The 20,338-nt window shown below is 42.4% G+C and overlaps 2 protein-coding genes across 3 annotated transcripts in view; one reads left to right on the top strand and one right to left on the bottom strand.

Moving 5' to 3' along the window:
• The first annotated feature begins 1,022 nt into the window (after positions 1–1,022).
• On the top strand, positions 1,023–5,601 carry LOC118322619 (G-protein coupled receptor family C group 5 member D). Its single transcript, XM_035654343.1, has 4 exons — positions 1,023–1,319; positions 2,151–3,355; positions 4,455–4,510; positions 4,698–5,601. Exons 2-4 carry the CDS (start codon positions 2,203–2,205, stop codon positions 4,785–4,787), a joined length of 1,299 nt encoding a protein of 432 aa, XP_035510236.1. The 5' UTR covers positions 1,023–1,319; positions 2,151–2,202; the 3' UTR covers positions 4,788–5,601.
• Positions 5,602–8,836: 3,235 nt separating this feature from the next.
• LOC118322844 (RNA binding protein fox-1 homolog 2-like) overlaps positions 8,837–20,338 on the bottom strand; it is a gene marked incomplete in the record, with an annotated part of 40,349 nt that continues 28,847 nt past the window's right edge. Inside the window, 7 exon segments of one of the 2 annotated variants that reach the window (XM_035654674.1) lie at positions 8,837–10,824; positions 11,139–11,214; positions 12,552–12,652; positions 14,886–14,928; positions 16,036–16,183; positions 16,507–16,563; positions 17,877–17,964. In XM_035654674.1, coding sequence (XP_035510567.1) covers positions 10,780–10,824; positions 11,139–11,214; positions 12,552–12,652; positions 14,886–14,928; positions 16,036–16,183; positions 16,507–16,563; positions 17,877–17,964 — 558 coding nt within the window. 2 annotated transcript variants of the gene reach the window in all.

The following is a 20,338-nucleotide window of genomic DNA, read 5'->3' as shown; positions in this document are numbered from 1 at the left end:
AATATAGTTCAGTCTAGGGGGGGGGGGGATAGGTTGGAAAAATTGAGTATGAAACTGCAAAGTTGACCACAGTGTTGACAACATTACCACATGGCTTCTGTCATCATCCTTTAACACTCTCCATCAACGACGTTTCTCAGACTCTTGGGTTGCTATGGTTTCTCTTTCAAAATAATGACCTGCTATCAGCACTGAGTGGCTGAGTATCTGTGCACAAATGTTACCTTTCTTTCCATTCCAGCCCAACCTAATGGCAGTGACAGGGAACTGAGGTTACTTTAAGACACTTAAAATAAATGACGTCATGCTTTACTTCCCCCTGGTGTTAAGCGACACATCAGGGAGACTCAAGGTTTGAGCCTTTGATACACTCAGTAGATGGATGTTAATGTTGTTCCACATTATATATGTGCACACATTCTGCTCCGGCGACAAACAAGCTCGATGATTTAGAAGATAAAGCTCTGTCCCTCTGTGTTTTATACCACTAAAGGTGAATTTAGAGTTAAAGAGTGACTTAAGATTCAACTGAACACTCCCTATAAACTGAACTTGTACAGGCATGAATTGAGGTGTTACGTATGGGCTTGTAAAAGACAAAAGTCAAAAGCCTATTTCTTGACGCAACTCCCCCGCGGCTAACTCGCTGATTCCAAATGTTGTTGCTGTGATTTACCAGTAACTAAGGTGACGGCTGATCCTGTTCTGTATCCCGGTGAGACAGGGTGAGTCAGTTGGGCTTTCACCTTACCTCCCTTACAGCAATGTGCTTCTCACCCCTTCTGAGCATGTTGGCTTTTTACGTGCCACACTTCTACTCCAAATACTCCACATAAAGCACGTTATCTAGAAACGGGGATGCAAATTCTCATGGGAAATGGATTTATAAATAGGGAGGAGTGAGCTCCCCCTCCGTGTGTGTGTGCTTTATGTGTGTATCATCACCTCCAGGTGTGTGAGCCCCACCTATATAGTCTGAGGGAGGGACAGGAAAGAGAGACAGGAGGGGTCTAATAGGAAGGTACAAGTCGGGGTGCAGGTTTCTCTGCTCTTGCCCAACCCTGTTGATGCAAGGTGACAACAATCCTCTCTCCCAGTGGCTTCAGACCTCCATCGCGTCCCACTCTTCCTCATCTTATCCTCTTACCCTGGCCACGCAGAGATATGGCATCAGGATAGGAAGTGCCTGGCTTCATACTAAACTGCCCGCCGAAGCTCCAAATATACACTTTATTTTTTTTGCAACTTCAAACTTCAAGACTTTTGGAGTGGGATTTAAAGGTGTAATCAGTTTAGACTCTCATCCTGCAGGATAAAAAGTAAGTTCCTCTGTTTTTACAAAGGCTTGGTCCAGCTCTGGAGATGTCCTCTTATTGTGAGATGTAGCTTTAATGGTCTCAGTCGTGGTCACTGAACCTGAAGCTGTTCTTTACAATACTCTTGTCTCTCAGTCTATGTCATAGGTTTTGTCTAATAACAGCTATTAAAAGTTGCTAATAATCATCCTAAAAGTATCCAGAGCCTTATATTATCATTATCATTATTATCATTATTCCACCACTGTTTGATCTCCTGATCGACTGTATAAATGAAGGCCAGTGTCGGGGCAAAGCTGGGTACGAATATTTGTCAGGCGATAAGCCTACTAAAGGTCATATTTGAATCTCTGTCAGCGAAACAAAGGCTCTGTTATGGACTGAAGGAAGTGGCAATCGGCAATCAGGAGTGAATATCTCTCACAGTCCGTACTGCAGTAAACCACAGACTCATGTGTGTATCACTTGTCTGTCTATTGTGAGCTGATGCAGCGGAATAGTTACCTTTCAACCCTGTTTCGCTATCCCAACCTCACCTTCATGTTGCAGTTGTTTTTCCATCCATTCTCAGCCTTGGCTAACACACTCCTCTGCCTTGTTCTGGCATGTTTATGCACTCCCTCCTCCTGCTCTCTTCACTCTCGCTGTCAAACCGCTCTCTCTTTTTCCTCTTCCACGCTGTGACCTCCTGTCTTCCATTTCATCCTGCTTGTTCCCAACTGCCAGTCAACACGCTGTTAATGTGTTTAGGGAAACTTGTACTTCTATTTGGTGGTGTTGCTGTCAAACATACACGTGAAGTATTTTGTGCTGACGTGTGCTTTTTTGTTTCAGGAGAACAGAGCTTCTATATTAAAGGGCACTTAAAAGGGGGGACTGATTCCCCATGCGGATGACTAAAATGAATATGGCCTTTTCACCCGAGAAGCACAAATCCCTTTTCCCTCTCCTTCTCCTCTTCTACGTCCCTCTCAGCTGTCTGTGCCAGACAACCAACAACAGCTCAGTCAATATCACAACCAACGCTCCAACCACTTCCTCTCCTTCCTCAAATGTTACTTCCTTGAAAGGTGTGCCAGGCTGCGGCCAAGGACTGAACCCCATCTATAGGTACCTGTGTGACCGTCGGGCAGCTTGGGGTATTGTACTGGAGACGCTGGCCTCTTCAGGGTTCCTGTTCAGTATGGTTCTCTTCTTGGGCCTACTGTTCTGGTCCCTGTGGATCTGTGTTACATCAAGGCAGAATCGCATCGGCATCGGAGGCACAGTGGCCAACATGTCCATGTTCCTGTTGGCCACAGCTGGGATCTTCGCCATCACCTTCTCATTCATCATCCAACTCACCCCTCAGACCTGCCCCACCAGGATCTTCCTCTTCGCTGTGCTCTTCTCCCTGGCTTTCTCCTGCCTGCTGGCTCGCTGCCTTGCTCTGCTGGGCTTCGCAGCGACCCGAGGCTGGGGCGAGCCTGCTGTGGCCCTGGGGCTCTTCATCGTGCAGGTTATCATCTCTACCCAGTTTCTGATCCTCGTGCTGGTCCGGGAAAAGAAACCTTGCGAGTATAGCCAGGAGGAATTTGTCATGCTGCAGATCTACGTGATGTGCCTCCTGGCTATCAGCTTGATCCTGTCCCTGCACTTCCTGTGCCGCTCCTGCTTCACATACAGCTACAGCTACACAGGGGCCACCCACCAGCAGGGGAGGTCACAGGCCATACTGCTCTGCCTCACGCTGCTGCTTTCCGCCTGCATCTGGGTGGTGTGGATCGCCATGCTCACCAGGGGAAACCCTGAGTTGGGCCGTCGGCCGCAATGGGACGACCCGGTGCTTAGCATCGCCTTGGTGGCAAATGGCTGGGTGTTACTGATGGGGCATGGGTTGTCACAGGTCGCCATCCTCTGCAGGGGGGAGGCCAGGTCCAAGGATATCCCTCTGAGCTTCGCAGGCTGGACCAGCCCCAGTGCTGATATCCCAGGACTGAACAGCCCAAAGGAAGGGAAAGAAAACGGAAGCTATGAGAGTGATGGTGAAAACAGGAGAGGTGAGAGGCTCTCCTCAGTGGAAGGTTGTTAAGTATGCTTAGGGGCAAAGACAGATAAGGACAAGGGCTGCAACTAATACTTCTTTTCAATAATAATTAAGCTGATTATTTCCTTGATAATCAACTGGTATGTAAAATTAGGTGACATTACTTTTTAAGTCAAACATTGCATTATCCATCATAAAGGAGAAGAAAACCAGAACCAGTAAATATTTACATTTGAGCAATGGATTAATCAATGGTTGCCGAATCATTTTCTATTGATTATCTAATTGATTAATCGACCAATGGTAACACCTAATGAAAATAAACAGCTCTGTTAAGTTAATGCTAGTAGGCTGCATTATTAAATGGGTCTGGGAATTATCACTTTGAAATGTGTACTCAAATAAAATCGATAAAATCATCTCCCCACAAACAATATGGAAAACAACACATGCATGAGTATAACTCATCTCATCTTTTAGCAGTTTTTCCACTGAGACAGACTAAACAACGGCCACTGTGGCCAAATAACCATTACAGAATAATAGCAGATGACAAAACAGTTCACAGTAGTTGAGTATAACAGTAGTACAACTAGAGAAAAGCCATAAAGTTAGCGAACTGACTCTAATGTCAGTTACACAGCCATATCTTTGTTAGCATTAGCTAACATTAGCGACCATAAGCTAGTGGTCCAATAGGTCCTGGACCAAGTAGGGCTGTAGCAGCAAATCCTCTGAGTGTATAAATAGTATTAAAAGTTTACTTTACTTCTTATGAATTCCAATTTTCCATTTGTAAATGGAAACGTATGTGATTTCTACTTAAGAAAGTTTCACAGTCGTGTTTTTTGCCTCCTGTACAAATAACACTACAGCTAAATGTATAAACCCGACACTACAAATACAAATAGAAGTCTGGCCAGCAATTCCAGATTCACTGAATGACATTCATAATGCTGAAATATAACTAGCCAAAATGAACATGAAGCCGCTGTCGAACATTACAAAATGAATTCCACTATCAGTCAGCTCTGCTCTCACTGTGGCCCTTCCTGATGAGCACTATATAATGAAGCGATAATTAGCTGACTGTATCATGTGTCTCCCTTCAGGCAGGAGAACTGAGGCATCGCTGCGATCGCCCTACGAGTCTGAATTCTCCATGACAGTGAGTAATAAACCATTAGGATTAACAATCTGATTCCACATACTCTGCAATTAAGCAGCGTGACCTTTCGCTACTGGAGGCAATTATGGCCAAGTCACTGTAAGGTTAATGAAAGCACAGTTTATCATGGCTGTTAATTGCACTGACATGATGAATGTGCGATTATATGTTTCTGTTTGTGTTGCAGGAAATCGACCCTGACAAAGACTTCACCATCCCTCGCCCTCAGACCACCAACTACAGGGAACCTTATGATGAATATTACGGACATGACTAAAATCACACTCACATTCATGTCTGGTTCACACAAACTCACACACACACAGGCACATAAACTGATACATATCAAAACCAAAGTTGAACTCATGCACTAATCTGTACTTAAAGCACTTGGCACAAAAATGTATTTTTCTACGTTTCATTTTCGTGTATTCGTTCACTGTTGTAAGAAATGTTACTTCAGATCTGCCACGAGGATGTAAAATCCTCAAAAAGAAGAAAGAAAGAAAAAAAGACTCAGTAGTATGACTCATCTGCTTGAGTTTCATCATCGAAGCTGGATGGGTCCAAATAGTCCAGCTTTCTTCTGGTGGGAAATCCACTTCACAAATGCTGAGTGAAAGTGAGTCTCTCTGATGGTGTGTGTGTGTGTTCACATTGTGTGCTACTCTGAGATGGTATACAATAGCCCTGAGGTGATAGAAGAGGCGTGAAACTGTCACTCATAAGGTGCCAAACTGCTGAGCAGAGCAGAGGCATCTGTGAACGCTAGAGAGGATGCATAAAAGGAGAAGGAATGAGAGAGGAGAGGAAGGGAAGATGAGATGAGATGAGACAAGACAGGAGGAGGATAGGACAGGAGACCTGTCAGCACTGTGGGAGGCTTGTGCCATCACTGATTAACATCTTCATATTCAAAAGTTACATTACAGTTGCCGGGTTCTGTCGGTGCTGCTGCGCCCAAAACAAGGGATGTGTGTATGTTAAAAGATATGAGGTATACAAGGTACGCCTCTGTCCAGCAACACATATTCTAATGATTTTCTACATGTTTGTGACAAGTGTTATCAATAAAAGGTTTGTCTATAAAAGCCCAGATTTGTTTTTCATATTCTCAGAGCTCAACCTTTGCATCTCCCACTCACATTCTGCACAGATGGCACACCAAAGGCCAATTACTCCGTCAACTACATTCTGATCGGTGCCTCCAGGAACCTGCTTCAAACTAGGGGCTCGACCATGCAGGGATCAGGGGGTGCAGTACCAAGGTTTAGCCACCAGGGGGCAATGTCTAGGCATAGCAAGTGAAACTGGCTTGCTCAGGGTAAATGAGACAAAACCAGTCAGAGGTGACTACCACACTCAAGAAAAGATGAGTTTTAGCAATAGCAGCAGAGTAAACCCTTATAATCCCACTTGACTGTGATATTACAGTTGCACCATTTACACAACAGACCTTTTTCACAGCAGCCATTTTGACTCAAAACAGTAGGGTAAACACAGGTGTGACACTAATGAAGGTTCTCCTGGGAATACTCGTTACACTAAATGGAACAGAACCTTCATTAGTATCGTTATTAACACCTGTGTTTACCCCATTTCATATCAAAATGGCTGCTGTGAAAAAGGCTTATAGAGAATACATAACATAGTTTCAAATAGATTCAGTTTGCGATGGCCTACAGTGACTCTGCCATCCACAAAGGTCAATTCCGCACTTCAATAGACGCTATCTTCACACATCCCCCCTCTTATCAGACTGCCTTCAATCTATTCTTCCAATTAGCACGACTTCAATTACTCAGAGAGAGCATGCCATCAAATTGGCAATTGGCCTCTTGTGCATTAGAGCAATTAGCAGGGATATGAGGTTTCCCGCCACATCCAACCCATTTACGGCCATTAACTCCAGATGCAATTAAAGATTGTTCCAGATTGTTCCCCCTTGTCGGCAATGAAAAAGTCTGAGGTGGCAGAAGAGCTTATCACGCACTAGATTTGGTCAATGCAACCGAGCCGAGCGGTATTAAACTGGTGCAGTTGTTGCCTCAATCAGTCATATGACTCACACCGGCTTATTATAAAGTTTCTGCACAGTCTGAGCAGGGATTCTTGGTTAGCCTGTAATCAAAAGGTTGCAATTGCTGCTTGTTAAATCAAAAAGTGAACTCCTTTATCTCCTTTTGGTGCAGGGGTTTGTACTATTTAAGCCAATCTCTCTCTCCTGATTGGGTAATGTCTTTCCAGCCAAACACTGGAAAGAAAATGATAAGCTGTAGACAATCGTGGGAAGGAAATACCATAATGGTTAGCAGCTCCAAAATCAAGAAGCTTATCTGGGAGTGTGCTCTATCACCTCCTGATAACAAGTGCATGTACAGTGGGCGCGCTTTGGTGCACAATGTTAAACCTGAGCAATAAGCACGGGGCACAGGTAATAAGTATTCAAAGACCAGTATAAAAACCAAACAGTTTATTTATTATATACATTCAATAATAATGAAGAGAATAAACAGAAGGCAAACACAAGGATGGCAAAATAAAACATTGTGAGAAAATACATGTCACTTATTGAAAAAAAAAAAGCGCTTGGATAAATGAGCTTTTAAAGAGCATGTGACATAAAAAATGAATCCACATGCAATTCAAACTCATTTATTAAATCCCTGTACAAAACAACACTCCCACTGGGTTGAGCACAGTGCAGGGAGTCGGGGTCAGCAGCTGAGGATAACATTTGCCTTCTGTGTCATTCCAGCACACCTCTGCGGTGATTCTGCAGCCTCCCAAATAAGATTTACTCCCATTAGAAGAGACAGAAGCGAGCAAAAGCGAAACCCACAGGAGTCACCGCATCCGCACCACAGTCGCTGCTACATAATGATTACAACACCTCAACGCGAGCCGCTGCCAACTGGATGAGTGAGTTGGAAACGTTGCTAAACGAGCGTCTAATGCGGGCAGGTTTATAATAACACACTCTGTATCGGCCCTGAAGCGGGCAGCTGCTGCCAGGTCGCCAGCCTCATCTCTGCGCAGAGGCTTTTTTCCCCTCCACAGAACTTAAGGTCGAATTATCTTTGAGTGGGTCAATGTCCTCGCAGTTTTTTGAGTTTTATTTTCATTATAAAAAGGAAACCACCGGGGTCCAGACATACCAAATTAAACTTTACACATCTGATATGACTGGTGATTACCACGACGACCACAGAGGCACAGAGCAGAGATAACCCAGATTACTGTAGTGGACCCTTCCATTAAGCGACTGTGGGCCACTTGCTTCTCCCCTCCCCGCTCGGACAATCTACTGGACCTTTGCTGAGACTCCTCGTCACTCCTGTCTCCTCGCATCACATAACATCCGAGTTCTTTCCTCCTCCCTAAACACCCCACCCTCCTCCCCAATCTTCCTCCTCCAGCACTATGATTTGAATTCATGCACAAATGAAAAGATTATCTGACCGACACCCTTCCTCTCGCACAAAAGCATGCATAGCAACACTTCTGATAATACTTGTAAGGAATAATAAGACAAAAAAAAAAAAGAGGTAATGCGCGTCAAAAATACTCATTGGACCTACTGCACACAGTTTTCACAATCATACAAAATAATGTTACCCCTCCTCGTACTGTCCGCTCCACCCTGAGCGCACTGTACCCCCTGAAAAAAGTGTATAAAAAAAAAAGACAGCAGGGGACGTTGTTATCCTGTCAGCTAATGATTAATGGCCCAGCTTCTCACCTTCACCATCACCGCCACAATTCCCCCGAACTAACCACCCACACATTGTTTCATTGTTCAAAAAAAAGGTGCCTGCTGCTGGGCCACAGGGTGCTTTCGACATTGTGTGGACGTTTCCCCTCCATTTACTGTGCCTGTAATTTGGCCCTACTGGCAAATGTAATTCTAAATACCCTCTCTGTCTTTCTGCATATCCCTCATGACTCCATCTGCTCTGATTTCCCTTGTCTACAGCAAACACCTCTGCATCTACAGAGTGTTTGTGTGTTAACAAAAAAAAGAAGAAAAAGAAAAGCCAATAAATTAGTGTGTGGACTGAATTAAATTTAACGGGGTTGTTGCCGTTTGCTGCAACTTTTAAATGTGGCGTTTGCAGCCTTTTTGTGGACACTGCTTCAATGACGCTTACCAGGGAGCTGTTTTGACTCTGTACTGAAAAATACAGCTTCAACCCACGGATTAATATATATATATATATATATATATATATATATATATACATTATATATAATATATAATATATATATATATATATACCATAATTATATATTAAATAATATATATAAATATATATATATAAAAAAACAAAAAAATAAAATAATAAATCAACCACAAAAATAAGAAATACATCAGGACCAAAAATGTGCTTTCTTCAGAAAATCTTTGGAACGAAAAAGGCAAATAATAGCAATAACAACATAGTGAGAGTATATGGAGATGTGATACATACAGGACAGAGACTTGGTCTATAAATTGTCTGGCTGTCAGACTTTTAATGATGCCTTCAGACAGACTGGTAAGGAGAACTTTAAAACTATTCGGACTGAACAATCCCAGAGAGCATGATGAAGGATTTAAAACGACAAAGCGATGCCTGCGGACAGTGTATGTGGTGTCCTGTCACATTAAAAATGATGAATATAAATAGAAAACTGATCAATTCTCATTACTGCAAGACTCCATTACGTGACTGCAACCTCTCTCTTTCACTGTATTCTAATCTGGGCTGTTCTGTTGGGATCTACTCTTCCGCTGAGTTGAGATCAGACACCATTTCCACGTACAGAGCTCGAGCACAGAGCAGCCCTGCCTGAAGCCTGCAGGCATTAATATCTCAATTGGCCAGGAGGGATTCCGTTTGGCTGACTGGCAGATGATTAGTCTCCCGTGTGGGTGCTCCCGCTTCAAATCAGCTTTTTTCTAAATCTGGTTCGTTAGTGTTCGATGGGTTCTTTGTCCATCTGACCCGTACATTCACTGCATCGCTACAACGGCTGGAATGTCTGACGGTTTAGGAGACAGAAAGAAATGTAGCGAGTCCTTTTTTGGAAGAAGCATTACGAGTGTAGATCAAGGATGAGCCTCGGAGGGGAAGTGCACTGAATTCTTAAAATGGACATATGCACAGGGTAGTTCAGAGCGAGAACATCACGACTTAGTGTTGCAGTTACAGTAATAAATGGAGTATGGGCAGACCAACAATAAAGACAAATAAATGGCTGTCACTGAAATCAATGGACAGTTTCCACGTGTCTGCATTATATAGAATGACATTTCTATGCAACTTCTTATCAATGGCAGCAAAACAAATGGATGAAAGAAAAACTGAGGTAATGCAGAAAAAAAACAAAGTCACTTGGTTTTTTTTTCCTTGTCATTTTCACACTTTTTTTTTAAGCATTAGTTTTGTTTTCTTGTGTTTCCTTTTACACTTGGGGGAAGTTGAACAACAACAAAAAGAAACTTTTTCCCATGCTGTGGTGTTTATAGTTTGTCGTTACTGGGACGACAGTGGTTTCTGTCAGACAGATGCTCCCAAGCTGCCTCCGGCTGAATGCTCGGTGTTCCAGCTTTACAAAATAACACGAATAATTCCTACATCTTCTGTACTGAGTAATCCAAGTTTGATTAATTTTTTTTATTATTATAACACAATGCTAAACCAGAGGGTCTGCTGTAATGTAGTGTTTAAAAACGCAAGTACCTTTATTTGTTTTAGTAATGCTGTGCTGTGGCATCATTCTGTGCAGGCCAACACTACAGGAGAAACGTAGAGGGAACCGTGTACTTGGTGTTGCATGTAAGTGTGTGTGTGTGTGTGTGTGTACAGGTCTGATTAGGTCTTATAGGGCAGTGGATATACTGTAAGTTCAGATACTTTTAAGGAGAAAAGGGTTTGTAGTGTGCAGGATCACACAGGAACAGCAGTCTCTCTCCTTCCAGGTCCCGTGTAGTGTTTCTAAAAACCGTCCGAAATTGTGTGTCCCCGTAGTTCAAAGTAGTGGGAGACACTGATGGCAGTTTTGTCAATGTTTCCATGTCAGCGACGGACAGAAGAGTACAGAAACAGAAACAGAGTTCGGGTTAATGATGTGGCAACTGACCTCTTGCCACAAAAACAAAAAAAAACAAAAAAAAAAAACACATGAGTCCGCCTGCAGAAAAACGGAGGGGAGCTGCTGCCAGACAAAGAACTTGAAAAAGGGATTTGGAGCGATGTGAAATTCCTTGGGTGTGATTTGTGGTTTTAGTAAGGAGCAAACCTACTGTATCCCGCCCGGTATAAACTGGCCTGAAAGAGACAGAAGGGACAATACAGTCACTGAGTGGAAAATATGAACAAATACAGCTATATATTATTGTTTTAAGTTCAACTACAAAATGTAGTTTAAACATACCCCGAATCCACAAATGATACATTTATTGACCCAAAACTGCAACTATATACCCGTATTTAATCTACTTTGTATTCCATTCTCCTCCCCATAGAGAGAAAGATAGAGAGAGACTACGGTGCATCTTAAAACTTCCCTTGGAAATAATACAACTAATTGATGATTGAGTGACACGCTGGTTGTTTTGTAGTGCTTGTGTCAGTTTTCTCACCATGGCTCCCACTCCGTAAGCAGCAGCAGCTGGGGTTAAAGCGTGGTAGGGATCTGTAGTGTACACCCGGCCATAACTAGCAACACAGACACAAAATTACTCATTTGAGTTAAAAAAAGACAATATTATTACAGGAGGTACCCTGTGGAGTTTCTGACCACTACTAGTGGACAAAGGCGAGGAAGAAAAACACTGCTAGCAAGTAAACATGGATGTAAACAACACAGGCTTCAAACTTTCAAAAACAATCAGCATTGCAAATTTTATGCAGGAAGCAAATGCATTCGACATGTTTGTTTGTCAGAGTCCACATTGAGCTGGTTACATTTGTAAAATAAACCTTTTTCTCTTTTTTTTTTAGCCCTCAGTCAAGACCTGATCAGCGTTTTCTTGCCCAACAACAGTCCTTTTCCAAAAAAGCTTTCAAAGTTTGCCAATCTTAAAATGCTCTGCGTGTCTGTGTGTACGGGGAAAACCAAACTCTTGCAAAGCGATGATGTAAGCTGCTTACAAAGGACTCTTTCTCTCTGATCATTCATTTTAAATGTCAATGTAGCCAATCGTGCAGCGCAGCTGTTGCCATTAACCTCATTTATGTTGATTTTGTAGATGTGATCGTGAAAAAATAATGATTTGGTCAGCTGAGCCGTCTGTCACACTCTTTACCAGATGTTAAATGCTGTTTGACAAATAGAGAGGGCGGAGAATAATAGATTAAGCCCAGTTTTACTTTCTGTACAATAACGACCTGGAAACATAAGCTCAGACACAAGTTGTTTACACATAAAAATGTTTAAGAATTAGACGGTGTAGTGTAGATGTGCACACAATGCCTTTGGGTGAACAACACTTAAAAACTCCACAGGGTACTTTTAAGCCAAGTTTGCACTTTGTTTTGTCACAATTCACTTCATTGTTTTGTAATTTGCACAAAATGCTGCTCCAGAAGGCACATTTGGAGAAGATACGGTTTTCAATTAGTTATCAGCGCTGATATGGTTTCATATATTCAATCATTAAGAATGCGCAATCATTTAATCACATTAATTTGGTTCCCTGACGTCCATGTTGCCATTCAGGTATTCCACTGCATCTCATCTTTTCCTGAGATACAAGATTACATTTTCATGTTCAAAGACTTGCTGGCTTTCACTATTATCTTATCCACTTGTATCCATTGATCAGTGGTGTGTTAGTGAACATAAATGTCCTTATATATGTATTCACTATGTCTTTAGATTGTCCTCAACCAATCAGTTCTTCTAAAGAAAGCCACTGCCTCCAATCTGTACTGACACTGGCTTCTGACACTACAATCCATCCTTACAGTGTGCATCGCAGCCGTTCTGCCGTACAGTGAGGTGTGTGTGTGTGTGTGTGTGCTTGTTCATTAATGTCCCGGGTTGACCTCACCTGTCACTGTAGGCGGCAGCTGCGGCGGTTGCTCCGGTTACGGCTGCGGGCTGGGCGTAGCGATAGGCAGCGGCGGCAGCAGCAGCAGCAGGGTAGCCTCCCTAGAGACACACACACACAGACACAACAGAACTTACTCATATGCCCTTGAGGATGTAGACACCTGTGCTAAGGTGTGTAAATGACTGGTGGTAGGGGCGGGGCGCCATATGGAGATGGAATATACTGACATTGAGAAACACTTATATATGCAAATATGTATGACTACCTTACAATATATGTCCTGTTTGCTCATTTTTAAATAAATCCTATAAATGATTACTGTATATTTTTTCTGTATGTAATATTTGATGCACAGTTCGAAGGTAAAATTTGACAATATAGCGTATAAATGATAGAAATATTTTTTAAAATTTATGTATTTCATTGTATTCAGTAAAAAAAAAGATATATATATATATTCACAAATGAAATAGGGTATGTGTCAGTATATTGCATTTCTGTATGGGGAAAGGAGAAGGTGGATGTTGGACGTGGGACCAGAGTGTTTTATCAGTGAGACAGAGAAAGGAAATTGGACTGTCGAGGTTGAGTTAGATTGTATTATTAACACTACGGGAGAGGGAGAGGTAAAAACAGTGGGAGACAAAATGTTCACACAGTTGAGGTCTTATAGAAACCTCATTGTCTCGTCAGGACAGAAATTCAAGTAATGAACAGATACAACGAGGGAGCACCTACAGTTATAGTACACTAAAGGTTACTAGAGTCAGAAGTTCTAGTAGAGACATATTTAGGACAAAAACGGCATTTGTTATTATTATTATTACTATTATTATTATTTGTGTTCTTTCACATGGATTCAGGAGACAGAAAAAAGAGAGGAAGATGGGAAAAAAAAGTCACACACACAAACACACCCACACAAGCCTATACTGACTAAAAATCATCTCCTCGCACTGAGACTGCATGCATGAACCCCAATTAAAAGCTCAACACAACACCACTGCATTTGGACCTGATCAGAACAGAGCACAGCAAAGCACAACAGAAACACCCCCAGCATTCTCTGAGACGGCTGCAGGACACGCAGCAAAGAGGGAGGGGGGGATTATTAGGGGGAGAGAGCAAGGCCTTCTAGGTGGGTGGAGGGAAAGGAGCAGTAATACAGTATGTCTGCATGCAGCAGCGGATCAGCACATGCTTGATAATCATCCTGGGAAGGGTCGGGGGTGGTTAATTCAGGAAGAGACCGTGTTCTCCGTTTCAACTTGCAGGAGTATTTTACATCCCAGGCTAACATTGACTGGGCGATTGCTGCAAAATGATAGATCGTTAACCATCATGGTTGCATCCAATTTGAAAATATCTGCTGACAATTTGTATTTTTCTTTTTTTATGTTTGTGACACGTAGGTGTATTTTCTCATTTTGTGCCTACAAGAGAACAAAATAAGGATGGGGGCCATTTCTTTTTTTACCTCCAAAACTAGCCGAGCAGACAAAAGAGACCAGGTTCTCTTTTGAACAAAGTGGTGAGAAAAAATATGCACTCAGTACAATTTAGTAGTTTAGTAAACAAACAAACAAAGCCCTTCCCCACAATCTAAAAAAGTGCACATTTCAGTGAGTTAGTAGAAAAATAAAGAAAAATTCAAAGCAGTGGAGATTTTTTTTTTTTTTTAAAACAACTAAAAGAAAACATGTTCCAGATCAGATCAGAAGATGATTCATAAGATCAGAGGAGGTAGTACAGTAAAACAATGCACACTGTGGGTTTGGTGTTGAGTTGACCCTACCTGAGGCAATCTGGGACTAAGGACTGAGTCCTGAAACACTAGTCTATAGAGAGAACAGAAACAACCGTTGTCAACCTGGATACACACACACACACACACACTCTTGTTTAAACGCACACACACACACACACATTCGCACACTGACGCACGCTACCGCATCCGCCCACAGAGCAGCCTTTATAGTGGTGTCACTAAGATTTCGCAGCTCTCTATTTTTTTTTATCAGTATAACTTATTTTGACCCAAACTGTATAATGAGGGACGTTTTCTGTCACAACAATAGAATAATCCCAAGGCAAAAAAAAAACCCAACAGCTTTTATCACGGGTGATCTTGTGTTCATTTGTTACTAGAGGTGGTGCGTTGTGTTTCTAAACAGTTCTTCACTGTGGGCTCATTCACCTTTATGCAGGCAGCTCTGTGCAGCGCATGACTGGACGCAACATGCAGAATCACCCCCAGAGAGGAAAGAGCAGGAGAAAGCCGTGAGGGGAGGGACAGAGAGGGTGTGTTGGGTGGGAGGTGAGTTTACTTACATACAAGTCTGCGGCTCCGTAAAACCCATCCTGATACACCACGCTGAGAGAAGAACGAGGGGGAGAAAGACGGAGGGGGGTCGGGGGAGAGAGAAGAGTAGAAGGATGTAGTGGAGTGGGGGGGAGGAGGGTGCAAATGGGGTGGTGCACAGTCCCAAAACCAGAGTGGATGAACGTCACAACACAGCAAAAATACAAAAAGAGGGAAGAGAGAGAAAGAAAGAGAGATGGAGAGAGAGAAAGAAAAAGTAGTTATTTCACACCCATGCAGCATGCAGAGGAAATACAACTTCCATTTAAGCTCCACAACTGAAACCAAAAACATTAAACAATAGACTCTTGGGGCTCATAGATAAAGTTCATTGAACTGAAATGAGACCATAAACTGCTATTGTTCCCCAGCTACAAGAACAGCAAGGCAGTAAAGGTTACTTTGAGTGGATAATTTTATGTGGAGAGGTGTCGGCTTTTCAGTGGAGCAGATATGGAGAGGATATTTCCTGCAGCCCCCAATTTCATCTTCTTTAGCTTAATTTGAACGTCATCACAGTAAGCAGCCACAGGGCCATTAACCAATCAATTCTGCTTTGATCTCAATATCATAGCAGTCACAACCCCATTAGCCAATCATCACAGCACAGCAACGACATGCACAGTAAACACATACTGAGGGGACATAAAACACATTCACAGTAAACGTGAATAATTTGTAGCAAATCTGTGTGCAGGTTATCTGCTTCTGCATAATGACTGTGTGTGTGTGTGTTTATTCAAATCTGCTGATGGTGGTATCTGTGTGTTTATTCAAATGAACCTTCAAATGGTGCAATCCCATCAGTGCGTCATACTCGGCTGACTAGCTTGTGAACTGACTGACAATGTGCCAGTTGGATGCTGAAGAGAGTGAAGTGTGAATAATGTTTGAGCACGAGGACTGTATGAGCACAGCTGCGTTAAACAGAAACCTGGTCAAACAGAATTTGGAAAATGGCATGCATGAGGTGTCCCTCAATAGATTTACTAGGCACTGAACAAAACTATTGATCTTGATCTTTTTGTATCTCTAAACTGTGTTATATAAAACACATACAGGAGATCTGGGACAGCTACAAAGCACAGGGAGTCAACAGTTCTCGTTTATCTTTCTCACCCAGGATAGGCAGGGATGGCAGGCTGAGGAACCGCAGCCCTCACCGCACTGTAGACGGGTCGGCCTCGGCCCCTGAGGTGGGCGCCGCGGAACGCTGCTGCTGCCGCTGTGGTGGCTGCTGCTGCAGAAGGGTAGGGAAACCCTGGGACTAAAGGAGGGGGAAGAGGAGGAGGAGAGAAAGCAGAGGATTTAGGGAGGAAAGAAAACGATGCAGGAAGGAAAAGGACAAAGCAAATGAAGAAAATAGGGGCGAGGCCCAGAATGAATTAAAGAGAAAAGAAAGAGCAAAGAGAGAGGGGGAATAATCCAACTGTAGCCTTGAGGCCTTGATATTAATACAAGTGTCAGTGAGGAGAAATGCTAGGCAAGCAGTGCATTAATATAAATTAAAGATTGGAATGTGACTAAAATTTAAAGTAGGCTGTAGAGACAGGTGTTAGTGTGGGTAAGGGAGCTAGAGAGTGGCTTTACCTGCGTAGAGCTCCGGTCCATACATGGCCCCCACCATAGGACTCAATTTCCACCCCGCTGATAGTCACACAGAGAAGAAGGGGAGTTCATTAATATGTACACAGAACATATCATACTACGTGCCTGCTGCACTTGAACATACATGCTGTTACATACAGAAACATTTTATACACAATTTCACAGCTATTCACCTTTATTGTTGGCATTTATGGTTCACTAGGTGCTTTAGAGGAGTTTTATCAATTAAAAGTATAGTCAAGCACCACAGAGCAGCTATTCTTTAAAACTGATTGCAATGGCTAACACAATGCTGCCTAGTTTTCATGAGACAGATTCCCTCTGAAAGACTTAAGGGCCATCCACACCAAGAACAAAAACTATACATGTATCTTTTTTTTAAAAATAGCTCACACATGAGTCCACATGAGAGCAATAATGAGAACGACAGTGGTGAAAGATATTGTTGTGCTCAGAGCAATTTGATGAAAGATATTGTGGTACACAACTTATTAATTGCTTATAAAAAATAATTTAAGGCTGCTAATTACACAAAAACATCTAAGACGCTGATTTTCCTAACTCCTCTCGTCTTTGAAGAACTTTGTGAACCCCTATCCTTCTGGTTATCTTTTTGTTTCTCCACGCAGCGTACAGCACTAACAGCTCATCAATATACATTTTCCTAAGCTGCCGACACAGCTGGAGCGCACAGCGTGTTGGGGCCACTGTTTATACAACGTTAAGTCCATCAGTGTGGATGCTCACATCGTTATCTTTATATTCATTGTAATAATTATTGTGCTTGGTGTGGCCCTTAGCTCAGAAAACTACACTGGAAGTTAGACGAATGAATAATGGAAAAGAAAGAACTGCTGAGAGCTCTTGCCATGTTAATCAACTGAATGTGTTACACTAGCACTGCATGGTGAAGCAGCACAGACACTGCACAGAGTCAGCTCTGACTGCACTTTTTATTGGGGGCCTGTGTGTTGTCCAGCAAAAAGACGATACAAGGTGGTGATAGATGAATAGTAGGGATCCCGGATGGCTGTGGCAGCACATAAACATTTATAGTAAAACACAGCTGTCATAATATGAAAGCTTTCTCTTCTGCGGTCTGTGTAGTTGATCTGGAGAACGTAAGCTCAGCTTTGAAGTCAACTGACATCATGGCTGGTAGGTGGTAGCAAAAATAAAACTAAGATCAGCGGCATTATATTGGTTTGCTGTTGTCCTCCTACAAGAGGGAAGAGTGCGGCTGCATTGTGTATTTTACCCTGACTACGTCTGCCTCGCCCTGTGTACCTGTGCTGTTTGGCTTATTAGACGGGCCACGGTTCATTGTTAGTGTGTGTCAGTGTGGTTGTTACCATAAGGCAGCGTGCTGAGAGCCTCTCCGTTAGGGTAGGGGCTGACCATTTTCTTGTTAGTCATCACCCTGGCGGTGGCGTTATTCACCTGAGGACGAAGGAGCACACGGTCAACGACACAGACACAACAACTCACCAGAGGAAACTAGAACAGCACAGACTCAAACCCAGAGTAGATTACATTCAATAGGTCTGCTGTTATGTGCTGGTATTATGTTTGCCTCCATTTTTATGCATCATGGTGCATCTCTGAGGTTGACAATGTTATTATCTGTGTATATTTATTTCTACTAGGTCATTAAAAGTGAATACTAGCGTTATTTGGACTACATAATTATTAGCCTGTTACATAACCTTGTTTTCATAGTGAAAATGCATGCCATTTTACATGCATGTAAAAGCTGGTGTAAAATTGGCTTAAAAGTTGGCACAAATGATAGCATTGACATGACAATGCAGAGACATGTTCTCCAGGGATTATTTTCTGGTAAAGATTTCAGTTTCTTTCTGTTAGTGTCATGTGTAAAATATTGCACACACACTTATATAATAAATCTTCTTCTATAGAATGGAAAAAAGTGGCTAAAATGTAAAGGTCGCTGGTGTTTACCAGTGTGTTCAATGTGGAAGAAGCTTGTGACATGGATGCCCTCTTTCAGTGGTTTATGCTGGTGTTCATGTCTATGTTTGTATGTAAAAGCAAGTGGGGACTGTTAGGGGGGGGTTTAGTCATCATGCAAATAAAAGCAAGCTGCCCAGTAGACATTTGGTGATTCATTGTGGAGGGATATAAGGGCTGCCACGGTTTACATTGTTGCTGTTGTGACTACACATAAGGGGGGAGGGACACAGCAAAAGAAGCTGAGCTGTGTTTTTTTTTTTTATTTTGACATGCTGAAGTATTGTAGATTGTTTTGAGGTGTGTGTGCATGTTCTGTGCATGCTGGCTGACATTTCAGTCTAATGCTTAGGCTTTCAATCCAAGATGGCTGATAATCTCCTCCCTGAGCTTCAAAGGCTCTCACTCCGGTCCCTTGATCTATCCTCGTCTTCCTTTGATGGGCTTTAAGTGAAGGAGATTGCGGCTCTCTGTTAAAACCCGTACTGTCCAAGTTTTTTGCCGCTGACGCTCTACATCTGACTAGTGTGGCGAGCTAAAGATTAATGACCTTTTGGCTAGATGAGGGGAGAGTGTGTGCGTGTGTGAGACAAAGATGGAGAGACAGAGGAATGAGAGTGCTTGTGTGCGCATACACGCTTGCACTCTCATTTAGAAGACCATTAGGGCCTCGGCTGCCACTCGCATTGCCTCTCTCAGTGAGTCATGTTCTTTATCTGCTGAGCTTCATTCAAATGGAAATGAGGTTTACCTCATTTTTCCCTCATTGCAAATGACAAGGTCAGTGGCAAATGATTCAATTAGCCTAGCCTGGCTAGCAATCTGACGCAAGTGTCTGCGGGTGTCTGAGTGGAGACATTCTGAAATGTAAATCGAGTTAATGAATCAAATTAGTGTCAACATTTTTTTGCATCAAAGGGAAATTTTGTCCCGACTTGTAAGACGTTTGATGTTCCCTAGTAACAGTTAATGATAATCAAGAGGTAAGACTAATGGTGTGTGTGTTTGTGTGTGTGTACAGTAAGTATACCTGTGTTTGTGACAAGTGTAATCAATGAAATTGGGTTGACAGGAACACATGCAAATCAACAGAATATGGAAGGCAAATCTCAAAGTGTTAACGATTGAAAAACATTCAGCCTCTCATCCCACTTTTGCCCTCCCAGTTGAGCCTGGACAATAAACCCGGACAAAATGAAATCACATTTCCATATGAAACCAAACTTGTGGGGTTTACATACCTAAAAAGAAATATTCAAAATAAAAAATACAAGGGAGAGAAAGAGGGGGTGCAAAAACATTTGTTTGACAAAATTAATAATCATATAACACAGAAATTACACGCAGCCAAATATGGGCGCATCACATGACCAAGAGTGAGTAACAAACCAAAAAAAGTAAAAATTCAGCCAATCAGCAAGCGTCGGATGCAGCATAGAGACCAATCAAAACAATCGCAGCACTCCCACATCGAACACATACGAGACAAAGATGGGACAGATAAGTTAAGAGGAAGGGATGCAGGTGAGAAGTAAAGAGACAGAGCCAGTCCATATACAAAAACAGGATAACGTAAAAATGGAGTGAAGAGAAAGAGAAAAAAGGGAGAAAGTTTACATGAGCAACACAAAAAAATAAAAATAAATTACAATTACTGTTTAAAAATAAAACATATATCCCAAGGTGCATCATTCAAATAAAGCAATTAGATTTGGTGACCATTCTCCTGAAAATCTCATTATATGTGGTGGGTTGAGAAACAGAGCACCAAAGGATGGAAGGAACAGAGAGAGAGAGGGAGAGAGAGGGAGAGAGTGTGTGAAAGAGGAGGAGAGAGGGAGAG

Source organism: Morone saxatilis, unplaced genomic scaffold (assembly GCF_004916995.1).
Source record: "Morone saxatilis isolate NCDOM2014 unplaced genomic scaffold, NCSU_SB_2.0 Contig14, whole genome shotgun sequence".
NCBI classification, from domain to species: Eukaryota; Metazoa; Chordata; class Actinopteri; family Moronidae; genus Morone; species Morone saxatilis.
The sequence above is the reverse complement of the archived record's forward strand: the minus strand, read 5'-3'. Positions and strand labels throughout refer to the sequence as shown.

Bases quoted from the DNA above. Each gene is read 5' to 3' on its own strand.
- LOC118322619 (XM_035654343.1), top strand. From the start codon at position 2,203: ATGCGGATGACTAAAATGAATATGGCCTTTTCACCCGAGAAGCACAAA. The intron at 3,356-4,454 runs GTGAGAGGCTCT...GTCTCCCTTCAG, and splicing joins TGATGGTGAAAACAGGAGAG to GCAGGAGAACTGAGGCATCG. The intron at 4,511-4,697 runs GTGAGTAATAAA...TTTGTGTTGCAG, and splicing joins AGTCTGAATTCTCCATGACA to GAAATCGACCCTGACAAAGA.